The 15,880-nt window shown below is 42.9% G+C and overlaps 1 protein-coding gene across 13 annotated transcripts in view; it reads right to left on the bottom strand.

Moving 5' to 3' along the window:
* Positions 1–215: 215 nt before the first annotated feature.
* EFCAB8 (EF-hand calcium binding domain 8) overlaps positions 216–15,880 on the bottom strand; it is a 75,150-nt gene continuing 59,485 nt past the window's right edge. For 11 of the 13 annotated variants that reach the window (XM_077872705.1, XM_077872715.1, XM_077872706.1 and 8 more), the window contains 5 exons: positions 10,710–10,878; positions 4,747–4,879; positions 3,339–3,543; positions 3,157–3,255; positions 216–2,240 (listed from right to left, as the gene is read on the bottom strand). In XM_077872705.1, coding sequence (XP_077728831.1) covers positions 1,833–2,240; positions 3,157–3,255; positions 3,339–3,543; positions 4,747–4,879; positions 10,710–10,878 — 1,014 coding nt within the window. In that variant the 3' untranslated portion in view covers positions 216–1,832. The remainder of the gene's footprint in view (positions 2,241–3,156; positions 3,256–3,338; positions 3,544–4,746; positions 4,880–10,709; positions 10,879–15,880) is intronic. The other 2 variants (XM_077872716.1, XM_077872717.1) reach the window with 1 other exon arrangement.

Genomic DNA, 15,880 nt, shown 5'->3' with positions numbered 1-15,880 from the left:
CAGCAGCAAGGGTCACTTGCCCATCACGTGAGGAAGGCTGCATTCAAAGCTCGGACGCCCAGGTCATGGGCTGTGTGGGTGTGAGAGTATGAGGAGTGAATGAGTGTGAGGGACTCGAGGGCATGAGTGCATGTGTTGTATGTGAGGTCAGCACATGTGTGTGCAAAGACAGGAAACCATTTAGAGGAAAATACACCAAACTGATCTCTGGGAGATGGAATCCAGATGGTTTTTATTGGCTTTTATGCTTTTCGGTATTTTTTTGATTTTTCTGTACTCGGCCTGTGCTACTTTTAGAATCAGAAGAGAGCTAAATATAAGTTTTGTTTTTTTTTTTAAGGCCATTGATGCAGAAGGCAGATAGCAGGCAGAGAAGAGACTGGGGTGGTTGTGCCGGCGGCGCCTGGGCCTGGGGAGAGGAGGGGGATGCTGTGGGGCTCAGGCAAGCACAAGTGACCAGGAGACAGGACCCCAGGCCACCAACCCAGCTTACCCACTCACCAACTCTATGTGACACTGACCTCCAGTTCCTCAGCTGGGTTCTAAGCTCCTTCTGACCTTGATGCTCCAGGATAATCAGTCCCATACCCCATCTAGGGCTCTGACCAGGAGGGGCCAGTGTGAGCAGTAGGAGAGACAAAGGGTGGCTCACATCACCGTGGCGGTGCCTTCTGGGCCTGGGATTCTGTGCCAGGGGTGCCTGCCAGTCAGAGGGGCCGCCCGCAGGCTCCCTCGGCAGAGACAGATCCCCATGGTTAGCTGCTGCTGGAGTAGGAGGTAGGACTCAGACTTTCTTGGGTACCTACCATGCGCCTAAACCAAAATGTGTGGGCAGAGGCAGGAAAATGTTGCTGTAACGGGGCCAGGTCCTCGAGGGGAAGGGAGGCCTCACACAGAGTCAGAAGGAAGCTTCCCGAGGTTGACCTGTCCTGACCCCCAGTGTCCAGCCAGATGGCCCCGAATGCAGAATCTCAGATCCTAAAGGGGACCTGAATCTCCCTCCAGGCAAGGGCTCCACAGAGGCCTTTAAGAAAATCCCCTGAGCCCTGGTAATTGTAACATCCCATCCCCACCCCTCTCTCTCCACCTCTGGGCCACTGCTTTTACCACTGCCCTCGCCACCCTGAGTTCTACACCCAAGACACTGCCCAGAGCAGCACATAGTGGAAGGATCAAGAGGCTTTGGCTCTGGAGAACCCAGGTCCAGAGTGCCAGTGGCAGGGCCAGGCCGAAGTGCCCTCCACCATGGTTCTGAGCCTCCCTTGCATGAGGGACAGAACAGTCTGTAAATTCTGGATTTCCTCTATTGAGTGCCTGATGGCAGAGGAGGACAGGCACGCAGCAGGGCAGGAGACATACAGCCGCTACCAGCTCAGATGGCTGCTGGGCCTCACTCCAGCCATGAGGCTGAACCAAGTTTCAGAAGCAAACAGCTCATCCCAGCAGCACCACCCACCAGCCACATCCACATCACCAAGGAACCTTCGAGGCCCTGGGCCTGTGCTTCACTGCCAGACAGCTGCACCAGGTGTCCTGGGGGAGGGGACTCTCCCCTGCATCCAGCCGGGGCCCCATTGAGGGGAACATGGCTCAATCTCAGACACAGCCTGGTATCTAAGGGGGCAAGGGACACAAAACCCAACCTCCTGGCCTATGGGACTCAGATATCAGCAAATATTTATTTTCTTCTCTGGGGCTCCGGTGAAGAAGGAGGTCCATAGGAGAAAGGCTATAGCCTGTGGGTCTGGCAGCATTTGTAATAAGCCAGGGACAGACAGGACCCCCGTGGGCCTGGGCGTTGTGCTGCAGGACTGGAGAGAGGCCAGGCCACCTCAGAACCTGACGCCGTGGCTCTTCTTCATGGAGGATGAAAGGGCGGCCTTCAGAGGTCTTGAGAGCAGTTTGATAGATGAGGCAACAGGCATGGGGGGCGCCGACCTCTGCGTGACATACCTGGATGGCTGGGACAGGAGGGAGAGGGAGGGCTGGAGGTACGGGGAGGTGGACAAGGCGGACTCCAGGAACCCGGAGCCTGAGGCTTTCGGGGTGAGGGTGTCGCTGGGGGAGACAGAGGCAGTAGACGAGTTGGTCTCTTCGGGATCCAGGTCCTTTTGGCTATTGTGGGTCACCAGGTAGATGTGCTGGCCGTGATGCCCTAGGATATTGTGCACCAGGAAGTCAGGTGTGTGGGTGGGTGACAGCTGGTTGAAGTGCAGGCTTTGGTAGATCTGAGGTGAAATCTGCGGGGAATAGAGCAGGGGAGTTCAGGGGTTCACCCAGGACCAAGAGCAGGCTCACAGAAGGAGGGGCCCTGGGGTCTTCCTGTATAAAAGAAGTCTCCAGAGTACCATGGTTTTCACCGATAACCACAGCCCACTGGAGCTGCAAGCCGCTGTGTGCCAGGCCTGGCATCTAGCCCCTCTCCAACAACACTTTGTGGTCAGCACGGGACTGCCCCTATCTCAGAGTGAGGCCTCAAGCTGGATCCGAGGGGGGCCCCCCATCTCTCCCAGGCACTCATCAGGCTGCATTTTGAGGCCCATTTCTAAGAGGCGAGAGTGCTCCCATCTTCGGACAGAGGGGTGCTCTCACTTCAAGTGCTCTCCGCAGAGGGAGAAAGCTCTCATAAATGCCCCCTATGGCAGATGCCTCTGCAAGAGGCCAGAGTCTGCCCAAGTGAGAGGCAGGATTGGGCTCAAAGCTGTTCTGCACAATCCCCGGCTCCCTTTTTCTTTCCCCAAGCAGAGCCCCCTTCCATTCCCTCCATCTCTTACATGGCACCATGAGACCTTGTGTCCACTCTGGAGCAGCCCACAGTATGAAGACAAACAGCCCAAGGAATAGCCACAGACTCTGGGAATTTTTTGAAGTCTATCAGAAGCACCAGGCCCACAGAGAACCTCCTCCCATGGCCCAATGAGGTGTGTCCTCAAAGACAAAACCTGTGTCCATGGCCTTAACCACGGCTGTGCAAACAAACCAGCCAGACCAGCTTCATCCCAGAACTGCCTGGGGCCCCAGAATTCGGTCAAAGGACTGATGCTCCCTTGACCCCCCGCCAGGGGGCCCTGAGGGCACAAGGGTGGCTGTTGATGGAGATGGGCTCCCCAGCCTCCAGCCCCAGCATCTCAGGGAGCAAGCACCACCCTGCCTCACCTGGTGCTTCATCCAGCCATACTGCACATTAGTGGACAGGACTCCGGGACTCCGAGACCGGTCCTTGGCCTTGTATGCTCCTCCCACGATTTTGCTCACCTGCAGGAGTCGCAGCAAGCGTGAAGCCTTGGGCAGACAGCTGCGGGCCCCTCTATGCCCCTGGACCCCCCATGCAGCCTCACCTGCTTGCCCTTGGACTCCCACTCGAGCCAGCTGTGCTCAACGTCTTCTGAGTAGTGCTCTCCAGCCCATGGGGACGTCTGGGTTATCCTCTGCAGCTTACCCCAAGCCTCAGCCTCCGCGTCTGCCTTCCCATTCAGGAGAGCCATGAGTGCCACCTGCTCCCGCCGCTGGTACACCAGGGCCTCGGCAAGAGCCCGCTCCTCCCTGATGTGAGGGGCTTTCCTTCATAAGATGCCCTTGCACCACAAAATGGGGTGGCCTTCCCATGGAGCCCAAGAGGGTTTCTCCCTTCTGGGCCCGACCCTCTCTCAACTTTATCCCTCCCCTGAGGCCATACTGCCCAGGACCCACCATTAAACAAGTGTCCAGTGAATGTTAGCAAAGTCCAGATTAAACTGACCCCCAACAAGTCCTGTGACCTTTCCTACCTCCCTCTGCTCTTCCCCATGGAGGCCTGACACCCCATCTTGATCTTACCTGGGCCTCCCCTTGTGGAATATTTTTTTCCCTTGTGGAATATTTAAACATCCTCTCCCCCCCAGGGAACCCCTGTCCTTGCCTCATTTGTGAACCCCACACAGGACTGTAAAGATGTATGCCTTGACAAGAGTGGAGCCACAAGGACCGTAGGTGCCCAGAAAACTCCTACTTGCATATCAAAACCCAACTCCAAAATCTCTTCTCCTATGAAGTTTTTTTCACTTGATCCACCCAAGGAGGTGACTGTCCTTTAAGCCTTTCCTGCTTTTAATGGTCCCATCAGTTGTCACATAAAATGGCAGCCACGAGTTCACACATCCATCTCCACAAGAGGGCCGTAAGTTCTCTGAGGCAGGACCTGTGCTTTGAATCTCTATAACCTAGCACAGAGTCTGGCAGTCAGCAAGACCTCAATAAAAATTTTTTTGGAATGACCTCAAATTATCTGAGACTTGGTCAGGAATAAGAGTGGAATGTGGGCGGAGAGGAACTTGTAGAGGAAAGAGGTAGTGAGCAGCCTGACTTCCCCATGAATCAGGAAAATGGACAAGCATCTGTTCAGGACCAGGACCCTGGGCACTCTCCTACCAGGGACCTCTAGCCACATAGAAATGGCCTCCACAGGGAAGCCAGCCCTGGCTAATCTGAACCTGGCTCTGGGGCAGGGGATCATCTAAGGGCTTGCATTTGTATATTTTCTGCTGGTTTGTACCACTCAAACTTCCAGCTGAACTGGGCTCCACTAGGCCACCACTGCCACCTGTACAGTCAAGTTTCCTGCAGGTCCCAAGCCTCTGGCCTTCTGAAGGCCCTCCCCGAAGATGCCCAGCACTACCCAACCCAGATGAGGCTTCCCAGGACCTAGAGAGGCTTGCAACATCCCCCCTCCTTGAGCCAGCAAAGACCAGGTAGGCTGTGATAACTCACTGCAGCTCTGGACGGAAGGCCTTCTGGGCAGCATCTATAGAGTCAGCCTCCTCCTCTGAGCTTTTTCTTAGTGCAAGATCACCAACCGTCTGAATATCCTGCAACCCTTTCCAAACACTCACGCCAAACGTCCCTGTGATTTAACCAGATCCATCTCAGTAACAAGAACCAGTCTACCTCCCCTCCTCTGAACCTTCTGCCCTGTACCCTCCACCCTCAAGAGTCAGCTAGCAACCCTTTACCCTTGGCCTGCACCTCATGATGCTTACCACATGCCAGGCATTATGCTGACTACTCTACAAATACCTGAAAGAACCAGACACTAGCCCTAGAAAAATGCTTGGAGCTCAGGCCAATGAATCCTGCCCCACATGTAGGCTGAGATGGAACGAGTGCTGTGGTGATGACTAAGAGATCCTCAGGTGGGCTTATATAGCTCATGTATAAAGTAGCAATGACACAAAATGATCAGGTGTCCATCAGCTGTGAGGTTGGGGTGGCACTGGGGAGGAACAGGGCTGGAAGAGAAAGCAGGTAGGGTGAGTAGAGAAACATGAGTCCTGCTTTGGGGCAGGGCAGAGCAAGGAGTAGGCCATTCTCCTGCTGCAGAATTTTTTTAAAAATTAAAAGATATATATAGTAAAAAAAAAATCCCATTTTAAAAAGTAATTAGAGAGCTGCAGAAGCGAAAAAGGAGAAGATGAACTGAAATTACAGAAAGAAAAGATTCCTTCTTAGAAGAACTAAAATTGAGAGCTGCTTCCTTCTCTGGGAGCATTCTCTGACTCTGGGCACAGGCTGGGTGAGCATCAGGCTCTGCTTAGGCAGAGAGAAGCTACTGGAAGAAAAAGAAAACATAAGAGCTTCTGACAGCCATTCTGGCTGGCAGGATGGATCAAGCTAGTGGAGTTCCACATGCATGGCTGTGTTCTCCACAGGACATTTGCTAAGCCCTGGGAGAGCTGAGGGCCTGGAAGTTGAGCTAGACAGATAGAACAAGATTGTTGGGAGACAAAGAGGAAGAAGCCTTTTTTTTAAAAAAAGATTATTTATTTATTTATTTATTTATTTATTTATTTATTTATTCATGAGAGACACAGAGAGAGAGAGACAGGCAGAGACACAGGCAGAGGGAGAAGCAGGCTCCATGCAGGGAGCCCAACGTGGGACTCAATCCCGGGACTCCAGGGTCACGCCCTGGGCGGAAGGCAGGCGCTAAACTGCTGAGCCACCTAGGGATCCCCCAAGGAAGAAGCCTTTCACAGACCTTGCCCTTGAGACAGATTTCACAATGGAAGACAGAAGCAAGCTGAGTCTCTCTACCTAATGCTTCAGTCTAGACCCAACCCAGTTCAGCTCTTGACTGCAATGAGATGAACAGCCCTGTACACAGGAATGAGCACATAAACTGGAAGAAAATCAGACCAATTTTAGTCTCTGTAGTTCTTTTATACAAACTCTAGACAAGTCTTGGGTTTAGTTTTGGATTTGGTTTTAGTTTTGGTTTTGGTTTTGGTTTTGGTTGGGGGGTTGTTTTTGTTTTGGGGGGTTTTGGAGGGGTGGATCTTTTATTTTAAAATTTTTAAAGATTTTATTTATTTGACAGAAAGAGAGAGAACACAAGCAGATGGAGCAGCAGGTAAAGGGAGGGAGAAGCAGACTCCTCACTGAGCAAGGAGCCCAACACAGGGCTCCAACCCAGGACCCTGGAATCATGACCTGACCTGAAGGCAGACGCTTAATTAACAGAGCCACCAGGCACCCCAGAGTGGATCTTTTTATGCATATGATATGTAAAAAGACAGGTAAATATAACCAATAATAAAAGGAAGAAATAAGCATTAGAATCAGACTATAGGTAATTCTGACATTGGAAATGGTAGATAAATCTTAAAATAACTATTGTAAATAGTTTAATAAAATAAAGGAAAATATGAACAAAATGAAGGAAAAGAAGGAGAATTTCAACAATGAATTGGGTTCTATAGGAAAGAACCAAATGAGTAGTTGAGAACTAAAAAAAAAATACAAAATTAAGAATTAACTGAATGGATTTAATAGCCAGCTGCATAGAGAAGAAAACAGGATTAATGAATTGGAAGGCAGGTCAGCAGAAAATATCCAAACTGGAATGCAGAAATTGAAAAAAAAAAAAAAAAAACATGGAGAGAATAGAATAGAGAGATATAGGGGACAGAGTCAAATGATCTAACATACATGTAATTGGAACCTCACAATGGGAGGAGAGAGAGAATGGGGAAAAGCACTACTGAATAGATAATGTTTGACAACTTTTCAAAACTGATGAAAAATACCAACCCAAGGGTTGAAAAAGATCAGTGAACTCTAAGCAGGATGAACACAAATAAAACCACACTAAGGCACATCATAGCCTAACTGCTGAAAACCAAAAGCAGTCAGAGAAAAAAGAAAAATTACCTTCAAAGTATCAACTTATGGGGTGTCTGGTGGCTCAGCTGGCTAAACCGTAGACTCTTGATTTCAACTCAGGTCATGATCTCAGGAGATCAAGCACCGTGACAGGCTCTGCACTCAGAATGGAGTCTGCTTGAGATTCTCCTCTCTCCTCTCTCCCTCTGCCCCCCAACCCCACTCACACTCTCTCTTTAAAAAAAAAAAAAAGTATCATCTTAAAATTGACTTTTCAAGAGAAAACACAGAAGTCAGAGATGATGTGAAAATCTTTTTTTTTTTTAAATACTGAAGGAAAATAAGCCTCAAGCTGATAATTCTATGCTCAATAAAATAATCTTAACATTATAGGGCAAAATAAAGATGTTTTCAGGTAAATAAAAGCTTAAAGAATTAATCACTATCAGGGATGCCTGGGTGGCTTAGTCAGTTAAGCAATTGACTTTTTTTAAAGATTTTATTTATTTATTTAAGAGAGAGAATGTGAGCAAGGGAAGAAGCAGAGGGGGAAGGGGAAGGACAAGCAGACTCTGCACTGAGCACTGAGCCCCACATGGGGCTTGGTACCAGGACCCTGAGATAATAATCTGAGCCAAAACCAGGAGTTGATCACTCAATCAGCTGAGCCACCCAGGCACCTCAAGTGTCCAGCTCTTGATTTTGGCTCAAGTCATGATCTCAGGGTCATGGGATTGAGTCTCACATCGGGCTCCACACTCAGCAGGGAGTTTGCTCAAGATTCTCTCTCTCCCTCTGCCCTTATTCTCTCTCTCTCTTTCAAAATAAATATTTTTTTAAAGAATTAATCACTAGCAGACCCACTCTAAAAGAAAAAATAAAGGAAGTTCTTCAGACTGAAGGAAAATGATTGCAGATAGAACCCTAGTATTTCAGGCAGCCTGGGTGGCTCAGTGGTTTAGCGCTGCCTTTGGTCCAGGGCATGATCCTGGGGACCTGAGATCGAGTCCCACATCGGGCTCCCTGCATGGAGCCTGCTATTCCCTCTGCCTGTGTCTCTGCACCTCTCTCTCTCTCTCTCTCTCTCTCTGTCTCTCATGAATAAATGAATAAAATCTTAAAAAAAAAGAACCCTAGTATTTCAGGAAGGAATGAAGAGCATCAGAAAAATGGTAAATATGGGTAAATACAAAAAAGAAACAGGCTGCTTACAGTAACATTAATAAAAATGATTTGTGGGAATACATAACACATGTAGAAGTAAAATATATCCTAGCAATAGCATAAACAGTGAGAAGAAGAAAGTAAGATTCTTGCACAAGCATCAGATAAGGAGTGCATATTACAATCTCTAGGATAACCACTAAAGAATAATATCAAAACATACAGTTAAAAAGCAAATAGAGGAATTAAACAAGATAATTGTTCTAAATATTTGATTAATCCAAAAGAAGGCAGAAAAGGAGGAATAAAGGAACAAAGAACAGAAAAAAAATATCAAGATGACAGACTTCAACTGTATAAGTGATTTCATTAATATTTGAATGGACTAAATATTCAATTAAAAGGCAAAGATTGTCAAGATGAAAAAAATAAGACTCAATACAATGTCTTTAAAAAGAGTCACATTTAAATATAAGGATGGAGATAGGTTGAAAAGTCATGTTGGCAAAGGGTACAAACTTTCAATTATAAGATGAATTAAGTTCTGGGGAATCTAATGTACAGCATGGTGACTACAGTTAACAATACTATATTTCATACTTGAAATTTGCTGAGAGAGTAGATATTAAGCATTCTCACCACCAAAAAACAAACCAGTGACTTATGTAAGGTGATAGACATATTAATTATCTTGATTGTAGTAATCATTTCACAATGTACGCATATACCAAATCATCATGTCATATACTTAAAATGTCAGTGTACATGGTCTTTTTTTCTGTTTCTATTACTATGTCTTCATAGTCACTACTCTTTTCTTCTGTAGTATCTAATCTGCTATTAATCCTATCTAGTGTATTTTTATCTCTGATATTATTGTTTTTAATTTCTAATTTATTTGGGTCTTTTTACATATATTCAGTTCTCTCTTTAACATGCTACATTTTCTTCTACGTTTTGTAACATATTATGAAATATAATCATAATATTTATATACATTATAGATTATATTATATCTATTTCTACTATATTACATATAATTTATAATATTACAAATGTACTTATACAGTATATAATATTATATATAATTATATGTGTATGGTATATATAGAGTATATACTAATATATTATGTTGTAAATTATACCTCAGGGATTACTATTCTTTGCTGCCTAGTATCTGTTGTCTGGAAACTGTTACATATATTTTGTTAGTGCTTTTAGTTGTCTTAAGTGGGAACATAGGGGCACCTGGGTGGCTTAGTGGTTGAGCATCTGCCTTTGGCTCAAGTCGTGATCCCCGGGGCCCTGGGATCAAGTCCCACATCAGACTCCCCACAGGGAGCCTGCTTCTCCCTCTTCCTATGTCTCGGTCTCTCTGTGTCTCTCATGAATAAATAAAATCTTTTTAAAAAATGGGAATGTAAATCCAGTCCCCGTTACTCTGTCATGTTTGGAACCAAAAGAAATGATAGGCAATAGAAACAGACCCAGAAGAGAACCAGGTGTTAGAAATATCAAAATTTTAAAATAACTTTGATCAAAATGTTCAAGAACATAAAGTATAAAATGAGGAATTTCATCATAGAATAGGAATAAATTAAAAATGAGGAATTTCATCATAGAACAGGACAAATTTAAAAATAGTCAATAAGTTTTTGAAGAGCTGAAAATGCAAGGAAACCTAAGTGAAAATTCAGAAAGGAATAAGCCTTTGATAAGAGACAAGAGACCAAGGCTGCTTTCAACCCTGACAGAATAATGAGAGGAGTATGAACCCTCCATGAAGAGAGGAAACCAGATGAGTCATTCATGAACTTTTAACTGCCTTCCATGACATGACAGATTATAATACAGGATGTTCCAGCCACAGGGCAAGTCTGCAGCTACCCACCAATCCTTCCGTCAGGTCTCCACAGGGTACATGGTGGCAGTACAATGAAGGTTGCTGGCCAGCGGATCGCCAAGATAGGCCATGCAAGTACTAAGTGTAAGAACACATAAGATGCTTTTTATATGATGGCTATATAGGTATATGATTACTTTCTGAAAACTCACCAAGCTGAACCCTTTCGGTTTGTGTGCTTTTCTTTATGTATAACTCAACAAGCAAGTTTATTTTTGAAAAGAAAAATGAGTGTGCCTCCTCAGATATAGGATTTGCAAAAATATACACAGGCAAATGATTTTGGGTGCGTGAGTGGGTGGAGAGACAGTTGATGGATAAATGGACAGACTATTGAATGGACAATTGGAAAGACTCACATCCTGTGATACTATTTGAGCAAAGAAAGTAGCTGTGTTCTGAAACCCTACCCCACAAGATATAATGTTTATGCCAGCTTATGTTCTAACAGGGACAGGGCCATGATGGGCCATGTGGCATGGCTGAGCTTCAGCAGGACCCATACCAATGGTGTCACCGGAGAGTTTCCAAGCCTTGACGTCACAATCGTGGCCAGCACTGATAATCAGCTGGAAGCTATCCACATACAGGATGTCTGCCACACTATCCAAATGGCCCTTCCAGGCATTCAGAAGCTTGGGGGGAACCAGGGAAATGGTCTGGCCAGCCATGACCTACAGGGGACAGCACAGGAGAACTACTTACACCAAGACACAGTTTCATCAGAGGGCACCCAGGACTGGAGGCAGCAGAGCCTTCTGGAAGGTTCTAGTTCTAGACATGTTCCCACATTAACTTAAGTAAGTCCTGGCACTTCTCTGGCACTCACTGGCTCCTTTGGTATAATCATTTTTTAAAAAGCATTTGTTTATTGCTATGTTGTTTACCAACTGCATCTATACAGATTATTCCATTTGAACATCATAACAACCTTATGGGATGTGTATGAGTCTCACCATTTCACAGACGAGAAAAGTGAGCCCAAAGCCACATAGCTAGAAAGTGGTGAGGCTAGGACAAGAACCAGGTCTTCTTCTAAAGTTATTCAGCTGGGCACTGGGAATAGAACAGGGTGAGCAAGGGAGTGATAGATCACATTACACTATGAAAGGATGAACTCTACTTAACTGGAAAATGAGTAAAAATAACCAGGACTATTTTAAATAAAACAGTATTGAAAGGAGTTGTATTTTACCATACTCAAGTATGTTAAGAAACAATATAACAACTTTAAACAGAGCAATGGGAGATAATAGAAAAAAAGCTTGGAAACCAACAGACATTTATATAAAAAACATTGGTATGTAAGAGTGGCAGGAAAACCTGTGGTAATAGAGAGATGACTCATAAACAGTGCTGGAATATCTGATAAACTATCAAGAGAAACTTAAATCATTGTTGTGTTTCTTAAAAATAAAGAAACACTAGGGTGCCTGGCTGGCTCATTTGGCAGAACATGTGACTCTTGATTTCAGGGTCTGGAGTTCGAGCCCCATGTTGGGCATGGAGCCTCCTTTGTTTAATCTTATTTATTTATTTATTTATTTATTTATTTATTTATTTATTTATTTATTTATTTATTATTTATTGGAGTTCAATTTGCTAACATATACCATAACACCCAGTGCTCATCCCATCAAGTGCCCCCCTCAGTGCCTGTCACCCAGTCACCCACACCCCCCGCCCACCTCCCTTTCCACCATCTCTTGCTCATTTCCCAGAGTTAGAAGTCTCTCATGTTCTGTCTCCCTCTCTGATATTTCCCACTCATTTTCTCTCCTTTCCCCTTTATTCCCTTTCACTATTTTTTATATTCCCCAAATGAATGAGACCATATAATTTTTGTCCTTCTGATTGACTTATTTCATTCAGCATAATACCCTCCAGTATAAAAAAAAATTTTACCTAAAAAAAAAACAACTAAAGAAACACTAAAAGGGTCAAAGAATTCTTTTTAACGAAATGTAAAACATCTAAAAGAAAATGTGAATGAACATTTAGCTTACCTCTTAATAAGAAAGTGAGAGAAATGGGAAATACCACAATGGGAAGAAAAATTGACACAAAATAAAGTTGCAATTTCAAAATAGTCATAAATAAAATTAAAAGGCAAATGACCTGTTGGGGGGCAATATCGGCAATACATATGATAATTTAATATTTTAAATATGTTTTAAAGTGATCATACATTACTTACAAAAGATAGTTATGACAAAAGAAAAATAGGCAGAGGACATGAAGAGATCATTCACAAAACTATACATGGCCAATAAAATAAGATGTCAACATCACTAATAAGCAAAGATATCTTCATTAAAATCAAAGGAAATAATTTGCATCTAAAAATCAGCCAAAAGTTTTTTTTCACTTCAAATATTTATCTATTTAATGCCTTCTATGAGCAAGGCATTCTATCAACCCCAGGAACCCCCACTCAGATGAATACTGCTAATAATAAATATTTTATCCTGGCAAGGATAAAGCAAAATATTAGAAGTGCAAAACTCTATAAGCTTCCTGGAGTGCAGTTTTGCAGTATACATTAAAGGCCTTGGAAAGATTTATATTGTTTTACATACTATTTCCATGAGACAAGTTACCAGACATGCAGATAAAGAACTACAAACAACAACAACAAAAAGATTTGTAGGGGAAAAAAGTGCTCTATCATTTTTACAGCTTTTAAACACAGCTTTATTGCAATATAAGTCACATACAATTTACCCACTTACAGTGCTCACTTCAGTGGTTTTTCGTATATTCATAGAGTTTGCAACCACCACCATGATCAATTTTACACGATTTCATCACCCCACAGTTGGTGTAAATGGTATCAGACAATATGCGGTCTTTTGTGACTGGCTTCTTTCACTTAGCATGTTTTCAAGGTATATCATGTTGTAGCCTGTATCAGTACTTCATTACTTTATTCCATTCATCCATTGTGAACATGTGGTAGTTTTCACTTCTTGGCTATTCCAATGAATGCTGCTATAAGCATCTGTATATAAGATTTTGTGTGGACATATCTTCATTTCTCTTGGTTGTATGTTTAGAGGTGAAATTGCTGGGTCATGCGGTAACTCTACGTTTAACTTTAACTGTTAAACTGTTTTCCAAAGCGGCTGTAGCACCGTGTCCTTACCAGCAATGTACGAGAGTTCCAATTTACCCACATCTTAGCCAACATTTATTATCTACAAACATTCTAATGAGTTCACACTCATGGGATCTCATTATGGTTTTGATATGAATTTCCCTAATGGCTAGTGATGTTCAGCATCTTTTCATATACTTATTGGGATTTGCATATCTTCTTGAAGAAATGTCTATGTAGATCCTTTGCCCGTTTTTTTTTTTTTAAGATTTATTTATTTATTCATTCAGAGAGAGCGAGAAAGAGGCACAGGCAGAGGGAGAAGCAGGCCCCATGCCGGAAGCCCGATGCGGGACTCCATCCCGGGTCTCCAGGATCACACCTCAGGCTGCAGGCGGCACTAAACCGCTGCGCCACCGGGGCTGCCCCTTTTGCCCATTTTTAATTGGGTTATTTGTCTTTTTATGGTCGATGTGTAAGAATTCTTTGAATAGTCTGGATACTAGTCCCCTATCACACATATGATTTGCAAATGTTTTCTCCCATTCTATATGTCATCTTTTCCCTTTCTTAATGGAATCTTTTGCAGGCTGAAAGTTTTTAAATTTGACAAAATTCAATTTATTTGTTCCTTTTGTTGCTTGTGGTTTTGGTGTCATACTTAAGAAATACTGCCTAACTCAGAGTCATGCAAATTTCTCCCTATGCTTCCTTCTAAGAGTTTTATAATTTTAACTCTTCCATTTAGGTCCATGACCACTGAAGTTAATTTTTGTGTATGCTATAAGATATGTTTTTCTCTGTGTTATATGTTCATTCTTTTGATGTGGATATTCAGTTTTCCCAGCATCATTTGTTTAAAAGGACTATTCTTCCCTTCATTTGATTTGGCACCTTTATCGAAAATCAATTGACCAGAAATGTGAGAGTTATTTTTCCACTCCTAATTGTATTTCATTGACCTAACAACAGTGTTTTGAAGTTTTCACAGTACAAATTTTACATGACTTTTGTAAATTCATTCCTAAATAATTTTTTGATGCTATTGTAAGCTGGATGCCTTTTATTTCATTTTCTTGCCAAATTCACCTTCCAGTAAAACATTAGTAATAGTGGCAAGGGCAGACATCCTTGTCTTGTTCCTGATCTTAGGAGGAAAGAGTTTAATCTTTCATCATTAAGTATGATAGTAGCTGTTTTTTGCAGGTGGAATTTGTCAAGTTGAGAAAGTTTCCTTTTACTCCTTGTTTTTTTTTTTTTAAGATTTTATTTATTTATTCACGAGAGACACACACACAGAGAGAGGGAGGCACAGACCCACACAGGCAGAGGGAGAAGCAGACTCCACGCAGGGAGCCCAACGCGGGACTCGATCCCCGGTCACACCCCGGGCTGAAGGCGGCACTAAACCACTGAGCCACTGGGGCTGCCCCCTTCTACTCCTTGTTAATTGAATGTTTTTATCAGGAAAGGATGTTGGATTTTGTCAAGTGCTATTTCTGCATCTATCAAGATGATTGTGTCTTTTATTCTTTATTCATGTAATAAAATGTGTTACATTAATTGATTTGGGGTATTAAATCAACCTTGCATTCTTGGGAAGTCTCACTTGGTCAAGATGTGTAATCCTTTTCATATGTTGCTGGATTCAATTTGCTAGTATTTTATTGATGATATTTGCATCTATATTAATAAGAGATGTAGTTTTATTTTCTTGTGATGTCCTTGTCTTGTTAGAGAATCAAGATAATATTGGCCTCTTGGAAAACTCTGGCAAGACTTCTTAAAGAATTGACAATGATTCCGCTTTAATTACTTGGTAGAATTCACCAATACAACCATCTGTACCTGGGCTTTTCTTTGTGGAAAGTTTTATTACTAATTCAATCTCTTTATAGACAATATTCAAATTTTCAATTTCTTTAGATTTTCTATTTCTCTTTGAGCGCACTCTGGTAGTTCATATCTTTCTAAGAATTAATCCATTTTCTGACAACTTTTTTGCTAATAAAAAATTTAAAACTGTTCTAATGTCCGACAATAAGTTAAATAAATGATTGTACCTCTCTAAAGTGAAATATGACTTAACCATTAGAAAGTCTGATTTTAAGAATGTTTGATAATTCTAGAAGAATTATCTAGAATTAGATAGGATTAGAATTAGATTCTAGAATCTAGAATTAACTAGAAGAAATTCTAGTTACATACAATATAATCCAAATATGTTTAAAATATATTCTAACATGGTCAGGAGCACAAGTTCTTGAGTTTACTTGGGTTTACTCCCAGGTCCAGCACTGACAGTCATGTGAACTTACCCAGGTCTTCAGTTTTATCTTCCTTATCTGAAAAGTAACAACTCCCTCACAGAGCTATTATGGAGAGTCAGTGAGAGAATACATGAAAGTACTTATCACAATTCTTGAGACACAGTAAGCAATAAATAAATGACACTTCTTGCTGTTACTAAAATGATTGCATTAATATTACAGATGCCTCATATATTGAACCTATGAGTGACTGGTTGCCAACAGATTTGAATGCAGTGAAATTTCCTTCTTACTAAAACCAGACCAGAC

The sequence above is a fragment of the Canis aureus genome, chromosome 26, assembly GCF_053574225.1.
Source record: "Canis aureus isolate CA01 chromosome 26, VMU_Caureus_v.1.0, whole genome shotgun sequence".
Lineage (NCBI taxonomy): Eukaryota > Metazoa > Chordata > Mammalia > Carnivora > Canidae > Canis > Canis aureus.
Note: the sequence above shows the minus strand (reverse complement) of the source record. Positions and strands in the feature narration are given on the sequence as shown.